At 45.6% G+C, this 8,769-nt stretch overlaps 1 protein-coding gene across 8 annotated transcripts in view; it reads right to left on the reverse strand.

Moving 5' to 3' along the window:
- Positions 1-7,953, reverse strand: part of ILDR2 (immunoglobulin like domain containing receptor 2) — a 52,715-nt gene extending 44,762 nt beyond the window's left edge. For 3 of the 8 annotated variants that reach the window (XM_043538436.1, XM_043538435.1, XM_037906582.2), the window contains exon 1: positions 7,352-7,753. In XM_043538436.1, the coding sequence (XP_043394371.1) occupies positions 7,352-7,397 (46 nt within the window). In that variant the 5' untranslated portion in view covers positions 7,398-7,753. Of the gene's footprint in view, positions 1-7,351 lie in introns of all 8 variants that reach the window. The other 5 variants (XM_037906590.2, XM_027820046.3, XM_037906609.2 and 2 more) reach the window with 5 other exon arrangements.
- Between the last annotated feature and the right edge of the window lie 816 nt (positions 7,954-8,769).

Here is an 8,769-nt window from a genome sequence, read left to right on the forward strand (position 1 = left end):
TGGACTGGACTGAAGCACTTAAGGATCTGAATGCAAAGGTGGCAGAGGCTTTGAATTATTTTAAGTCAAAATTGCAGAAACTATCTGGAGCCTGCATTCCCAAGCAAAGGGGGAATTTGTAGGGAAGAAATGCAGACCAAACTGGATAAAACAAGCATCTCAAAGAGGTTATGAGAAAGCCTACAAGGAATGGAAGAAGGGAGGGATCAGCAAGGAAAACTACCTTTTGGAGGTCAGAAAGTGTAGGGAAAATGTGAGAATTGCCAAAAGCCAAGCAGAGTTGGACCCTGTAAAGGAAATTCAAACCAATAGTAAATGGTTCTTTAGACAGAAAGAAAAAGAAAACAAGGAAAGAGGAAGTAGGACGCTAAGCACTGAGGATGGCGTGGACATTAAAGGCAATCTTGGTGCGTCCTAACACCTAAACAAATACTTTGCCTCCATTTGTAATAATGGTAATGAGGAGCTTATGGACAGTGGCAGGGTGGTTAATGGGAAAAAGGATATGGAAGTACAAACTACCACATCTAAGGTGGAAGCCAAACTCAAACTGCTTAATGGGACCAAATCGGGGGCCTGGATAATCTGCATCCAACAATATTAAAGGAATTGGCACATTAAATTGCAAGCTCAACAGCAAGGATTTTTAAGGCATCTGTCATACCCTATGACTTGAGCTTTGCAAATATAGTAACTACATTTAAGAAAGAGGAAAAAAGTGAACTAGGAAATTATAGGCCTGTTAGTTTGATCTCAACTGTATGCAAGGTCTTAGAACAAATTTTGAAAGAGAAAGTGGTGAAGGACATAGAGGTAAACATTAATTGGGATCATATACAACATGGTGTTACAAAAGGCAGATAGTGCCAGACAACCTGAGCTCTTTCTTTGAGAAGATAACCTGAATCTTAATAAAGCATTTGCTACAGCTCCACATGGGAAATATTAGTTACATTGGAGAAGATGCAGATGAATATGAGACTCAAAAGGTGGTTAAGGAACTGGTTGAAGGGGAGACGACAATGGGTCATGCTGAAAGGCGAACTGTCAGGCGGAAGGGAGGTTCCTCAAAGAGTGGAGTTCCTCAAAGATCGGTCTTGGGACCAATTTTATTTAACATTGTCATTACTGACCTTGGCACAAAAAGTGGGAGTGAGCAAATAAAATTTGCAGATAGCGTAAAGTTGGGAGGTATTGCCAACACAGAGGAGGACCAGAATATCATGCAAGAAGATTTGAACAATCTTGAAAATTCGAGTAATAGAAATGGGATGAAATTTAATAGTGCAAAGTGCAAGATCATGCATTTAGGGACCAACAACAAGAATTTTTGCTATAAGTAGGGGACAATTCATTTTGAAGCAACAGACAACAAGAAAGACCTTGGTGGATTGGTTGATCACAGAATGACTATGAGCCATGAAAAAGGCTAATGTAAGCCTAAGATGCATTAGGATATATTTCCAGTAGAAATAGGAGAGCATTACTACCATTATACAAGGCACTGGTGAGACCTCATCTGGAATAATGTGTGCAATTTTGGTATCCCGTGTTTAAGGAAGATGAATTCGAACTGGTACAGAGAAGAGCTACTAGGATGTTCAGAGGAATGGAAAACCTACCTTATGAGAGAAGACTTAAGGAGCTTGGCTTATTTAGCCTAACAGAATGAAGGCTGGGGGGAGATATAATTGCCCTCTACAAATACATCAGAGGGATAAACACCAGGGAGGAAGAGGAGTTATTTAAGGTAAGGGCCAATGTTGGCACAAGAACAAATGGCCATCAATAACTTTAGATTTGAAATTAGATAACAGTTTCTAATCATCAGAGGAATGAAGTTCTAGAACAGCCTTGCAAGGGGAGCAGTGGGGGTAAAAAACTTAACTTGTTTCAAGACTGAACTTGATAGGGTTAAAGGAGGGGATAGTATAATGAGATCACTTACAATGGCATATGGCCTGCAACTGCTATTAGCAAATATCTTCAATGGCTGTAGATGAGACACTAGATGGGGAGGGCTCTGAGTTACTATAGAGAATTTTTTCCCCGGTATCTGGTAAATGACCGCCATATTTGGGGTTAGGAAGAATTTTTTCCCAGGTCAGCTTGACAAAGACCCTGGGGTTTTTTTCACCTTCCTCTGCAGCCTGGGGCATGGGTCACTTACTGGTTTGAACTAGTGTAAATGGTGAATTCTCTGTAACTTGACATCTTTAAATCCTGACTTGAGGCTTTCAGTAACTCAGCCAGAGGCTAGGGATGTATTACAGGTGAGTGAGTGGGTGAGTTTCTATGGCCTGCAATGTGCAGGAGGTCAGACTAGATGAGCTTGATGGTCCCTTCTGGCCTTAAAATTCCATGAGTAAAGAAGATGAGAGCCAGTGAGTACATAACTAAAGGGATTTGGAATGTTATATAGAGACTTTCACCTCTTGTTGCTGGTTTGAATCCAGTCCAATTAAGTACCTTCCAAAAGTCATTACTATCTGATTGATTGCTGGTAAGTGACTTATGGGAAATGAACTGTGGCCTCAGTCCACGCCCAGTGGACTGGTGTTCTTACTATGGGCAATAAGTGTCAACCTTGTTAGTTAGCAAGAGACCAAAGTTTGAATAGGCCATAGAGACTGAACAATACTTTTAGCTCTAGAGGTGATCCTCCAGGCCAGATCTGAGGTACATTGGTGGAGTAGTGTGGGGAAGCATGTACTGCTGCTGTACCTATTCCATGGACAAATCACCACTAAACTCAGAAGAAAAAGAAGGAAAAGTGGGAAGAAGAAGGCACAAACTGTGTAAACCATGAGACCCAGGCCAGGGAACCCCACTATGAAAACATTTGGCCTAGAATCTAATCTTGATTCTTCAACCTAACAAATGGCAGTAGACACTGGCCTTTTCCTTGATCTTTCCCATTCACTCTGATGTGGCTCCATGGATGCTCCATGCTCCTGACTTCACTGGTGGGCTGCACTGTAGCACGAGCCTGAACAATCCCTGCAATGTTCAGGATTACCCCAGGCCTTTTACAAGAGTCAGGGATCCATCAGAGGTCACCCTCTGATCAATAACCCACCCATCTCATTAAACTCTCCGGATCACGTGACATTCACTCCTAACAACTTCTCACTGCTGCCCCTTTGTTATATTCCTCAAACCCATGGGTATACGTTCAAGTAAAACATTAATATAGTTCTACTCAGGATCAAATACCACCCATCCCATTACTGACTAAAAGTCACTACTATCTTATAGTAGTTTCATGGCATCTGCTATGTGGTCTCAGCTCACCATCACAGTAGGGTTGCCAACAGTCCCTTACTACAAGGGATGTCCTTTATTTTTTCTTCTCTGTGCAGCAAGATTGGGAGTTGCTGAGTGCTGCAAAAAGGAGCAAGAAATACCTTTGGTGAATGTAGGTGAGTGGTGCTTATCATTAATTATTATTATCAATAATAATAATACTAATAATATCGGGAAGAGGGAGAGGCGAGGGTGCTAAGAAAACAGTCCCTTATTTTTGAAATACAATGTTGGCAACCCTACATCACAGAAACCACTTTCAGAATTGCCAATGAATGTCAGTCCCAACCAGGAGCCCTAGAACTGAATGGGCCATCCGTGACTGCTATTCTGACTGAGTTCTTGAGTGCATTAGTACTTCCACCAGTGCTAGCACTACTCACATGCAACCTGTTGGGAATAAGAGATAAGAAAACGCACACAGGTCAGTACCCAGCTGCACCTAGCTCATGCTTGGCACAGCTGATTGGGGGCAAAGCTGGCTAGAGTGCTGCTCTAACTTACAGCAGCTAGAGCAGTTCCCTTCGGGCCAATCCAGCACTGCCTCCTTTGGCCCCTGCCCACCCTCAAGGAGCCCTAGCACACCCACCCAGCTGGGGTTGGAGAAGCAGGGAGAGTAAAGCCAGCTAATGAGCTCACACGTGTTCAACAAATTGTACTTGTCCTTCCAGAATGTGGGGAGAATATCCTCACTACCACCTTCAGTCAAAGAATAAACAAGAAACAGCCCTTTATTCTTTCAATGCTGTCACTAAAACACCAGCTGTCAGGCACTTGGGGGGCAGGAAAAAGCCAACCAAACTCACTGGAATTGACACAGGATTTTTTGAAATTGCAGTAAGAAATCACAATGCACAGAACCAAACAAAAGATAAATGCAGGGGCCGAAAATGAAAGGCAAACAAAGGACAGAGAGGAATTAGCTGCTGGGAGGAAAGGAACTGTGAGTACTGATTTGAAATTTCTCAGCCCACCTACAGGAAGGAGGCGGGGAGTAGAGGGGGCGAGAATCTGTTTCTCTCTTATGTTTGTCTCTCTGCTTCCTCTCTGTCTCACCCCCCCTTTCTTTTGCCCTTCTCTCTCCTTCCCCCACTCCCACTCTCTTTTTCCAGAGAATGAATTTGCTGATTTGGCTGAATTGGAATTCCTTACCTTGATACAGACCTTTAATTCCTGGGCTTGGCCAGTGGGGAGAACTAAAGCCTGCATCCATGTTTGTCAATCAGTCAGTCTCTCTCCCCCACACACTCTCACACACATCCCTTTGCTTTCTTCCCACTGAGAGGAGACACAGAGGACCTGAACAAGCACTGGGAGACAGTGGATTGACGGCAGGAGAGAAGAAAGCTGATATTGAACTCATTCACAGAGTCCAGCTCAGCAACAAAGGATGCCCTCATATCCATCGGCACACTCAGCAACTGCTAACCTGTTGCCTGTTTTAAGGCCTTTGTCTACTGGCAGTCAGCGCCAATCAGTAACATCCTGAAAATCAAGCACCAGACAAGCTGGGAAGGCTCTTACTGCAGTAGTAACTTGTTTCATACCAGTCTTACTTGTTCCAAACTGCAGTCAGTACCCTTCAAAAGCTCCTTTAAAAAAGGGAACTTTGTCAATTGCCCAGTATTAGATCCTTGGGAATGTCCTGATCTGGAGCTCCTTGAGAAGGAAGAAATATCAGCAAACTCTTACGGTAGCAGGTGGAATATCCTGATCTGCAGGTCCTTTAAAAAGGGGAAATGTATCTATTCCATGGTGTTAGCCTGCAGATCGTGCTCAGATAGGAAGCTCTTTTAGAAGGGAGGAAATTTAATACCATGTTGTTAACTACCAGGCCGGGGCTCCTTTAGACAGGGCATGGTGCAGGGCCAGAAATAAGTAGCACACTGTAAGCAGACAGGCACTAGTGTAGTGGTAATTTTGGAAGTGCAGGAGCTCTAAACCCACATATTGAAATGTTAAACTACGGCAGCAGCCAGAGAGGAGGAGGTGGAGGATTGGAAGCTGCCTGAGCCCCAACTGATGCAGTGGAGACGTGGTTGGGAGCTGTAGGAAGCACTGGTACTGAAGTGACTCAGAATGAAAAAGGAGGGGGAAGGGAAGGAAGATAGGTGGGTGTGGGAGAGAGAGGTGCTGTAAGGTGAAGCTGATTTTGCTGTCTGAATCCTGAATCTGGGTAGGAGTGGGAAGTCTAAGGGCCCTTTCATGGGAAAACTTTGGAAAACCAGATACCACCTAGAAGCATTTTAAATTAAAAAAATGTGACTCCTCTCTCTCTGACCTCATTTTCTTTTCTTTCTTTTTACTTCAGTTTCCCTGATTAAGTCAGGCAACGGTGGCCTTTCCCTACTGCTCCTGCAGTTGCCTTTGCCTGCACTGGCTCCTTGAGAGGCAGCACCGCCGCCCTGTGACTGACAAGGGGCTGCTATTCCTTCATGGCTTGTTATGTGACTATTCGGTTAGTCTCATCCTGCTGTTTCTCCCTTCTCCTTTCCTTCCCTGACTTGCCTTCGCTCCTAGCCCCATTTTCAGTCTCTTCTTTGTTGTCTGTTTCTCCCCTTGCCCATTCCCCTGCCCCTTCTCGAGTCCCGCTCTCCCATTGCTCTCAGGTTCTGTTTCCCAGTGGCTCTATGTAGGCTAGACTGTGCCAACTGAGCACTGCCCTGAGGAGGACAAGCAAGAGCCACCCATCCCATGTGAAGTTGGGAGAGGGCTTGTGCAGTCATAGTCCCTCCCCAGTTCACTGGGGAAGCATGCAGGCTGCCCCATCTTTGGGTGCTCCCTACACCAGGCCCTCCGTGAACCAGTGCAGAGGTTGGATGCAGCCTTGCCTCCTTCACACCCTTTTGGACTGGTGTGTGCTGCCAAAGTTCCTACAGTTGTTCCTGGCCCTCGTGTGGGCATGTCTGCTGGGAAGCAGCCAAGGACAATCTGTTCCTCTGGGTTCACACTGTCTCCTCAACAAGGCCCAGTACCTCCCTTTCACACTCCCACACACCAACCCATTGAGGCGATCCTTCGCCACCAAACCCCCCAATTCTTGCTCACCCCAGTTAGCAGTCATCTGCAGTGGCACCATCCTCAGCACCCTAGGACAGAAGTGCCTGAGTGTCGCTCTGGTCCCAGCCAGACACATCAGACCCAAAGTTATCAGACAGGGAACCTCAGAGGGAATTTCTCAGTCTGACACTGTCTGGTAGGGAGCAATCTCCCTCTGATTCTCTCAGCTCAAAGTGAGGAGGGAGAGAGATGCAGCAGAAGCAATACCAACCTGAGGGGAAGGAGGAAGTGGGGAGCAACTGATGCCCCCTAGCCAGGAAGAAGCAGAAAGAGAGCAATACCTCCCCGGCCCACTCACCTGGAAGGCAGAGAGCTGCCACCCTGACCCATTAGCCATGCACCATTTCAGTGTTAGGACCACTGTCTAACCCTTAAGCCCCAACTCTCTGTGAACACTACCTTTTGGGGACATGCAATGGGGTTTCAGGATATCAGAAGCCTTCTCCCCATAGATATTGCCAGATCACTCTCACCTCTATCTGTCCTCCTGTAGGCCCCCAAGGGACTTCTCAAACCTTGGATTTTGGCCAAAGAATACAAACCACTGCAAAAATATCAGTGAGGACTCCCCCAGGTTTCTCCTTCCTCCCAGCGGGAGGTGATCACCCCCGTTTTCCTGATTGATTCTCCAACACCCTACACCCAAAGCCCAGCTGCATTTGAATTCCATGTTGAAATTGGGAGGGAGAAGGCTAGGGGTAGGACGGAATATGTAAAAGAGGGAATGCTGGCAGGGAGCAGCACTGCTGTGACCTAACAATGCATTCCTGCCTCTAACTTCCATGACCCTGATAAACAACACACCAGACTTTGCTAACTGAGACAAACACACATTCACCCTGCATTTCTCTGCATGTCTCTCACTCACACCATCACAAGATGTAATCCTCCCCCCACCACTGCACCGCGTCGCCAAGGACTTTCACACTCAGGCACCCCATGGAATCCAAAAAGTTATTCATCTTTGTGGTAGGCAAACCCTTACCTGTTACCCACAGCAGAACGATCCATCCTACTAAGAATCCATCCATCGTCCTTGTCTTTCCATGCAGAAAAGAAAGACAGACGGGGGAGAAAAAACTGGAACCACAAAGAAAAATAAAGAGTCCTCCCGGTACGAATCAACTGGCACCTAAGTATTCCCTTCACCGTTATCTGCGGGGCTCAGCAGCCACCCAGTGTGTGAATCGGAGAGACTTCTGAATGGAAGCTACCACTGTGTTGGGGACGAAAGGAAAGGTACTTTTAGGTCCCAGGTTTCCACTCCCCCAGTGACCTCCAGATCAATCTCAGATGAGATTGGAAACCTCTGCTTAGCAAGCTATAGTTCCACAGACTGAGCCCAAACAGAAGGAAAGCTCTTTTTTTTCCACTCCTCCTCCTTTTACCCCCCCACCCCCCGCCCGTACTGCAGGCTCCTGTGGTAACTGGAGTTTCTAAATCACATGGCTGTCCATTGAAGCTGCCCAGGAGCAAAAAAGAGTTCACCACTGAGCAATCTAGTGTCTAGTGGTAGGAAGCGAGACAGTGGGTGAGAGACAGAGAAGAGCAAGCTGAGGAAAGAGGCTGTGTGTGTGCGACAGACTAGATCTAAGGGGCAGAGAATGCATGCATGAAAATAGAACTGAGGAGCACGGAATGCATGTGTATATAACAGGAATCAAGGAGCACTGTGCCTGCCTACACACCATGGAGGGGCACAGCATTGTGTATGTGTGAACAGAGCTAGAACAGAGGAGCAGGCAAACAGCATTGTGTGTGTATGACTAAAACAGAGGAGCGCACACACACAATGTTGTATGGTGTGTATGTGTGTAATTGAAATGTCCTAACTCCCAAACTTACGTAGACTCTGAAATAAATAAATTTCAGTAACATGCCAGCTGCACATCCGTAAGAAAGCTCTTGTTTCATTCAGCTATCTTCCCATACACAGAGACAGATGTAAGTTGGCTGCCACCAACTGAAGGTAGATTTTAAGGTAGACACTGGTTTGATTTTCAAAAAAGGTCTGCAAACAATCAGGCACATTTAATGTGGGTGTGCAATTGCTGCAATTCAGCAGCATGTGCAACGGGCCTACTATGCACCCAACTAGTGGCTTGTATGCTTAATTATTCATGTTACATTCACAGTTGTGATAATTGTGCACACAAAATTAAGTGTGCTTGCATTTGCTACGTGCACAACTTTGAAAATCTGCCCATTAAATTGCACACCTTATGCTATACCAAGCCACACAAAATACCAACCCTACACATATTTCTCCCCTTAATTAACAAAATTTATAAACTAGAAAATGAGTGTAGATTACTGTACTAAAATCCTGTGAATTCTGACCCAAAACATGGCGTTGTGACTAGCAACTATAATTTCAGATGATCAGGAGGTCTTCTAGCTCTC

The sequence above is a fragment of the Chelonia mydas genome, chromosome 1 (assembly GCF_015237465.2).
Source record: "Chelonia mydas isolate rCheMyd1 chromosome 1, rCheMyd1.pri.v2, whole genome shotgun sequence".
NCBI lineage: Eukaryota > Metazoa > Chordata > Testudines > Cheloniidae > Chelonia > Chelonia mydas.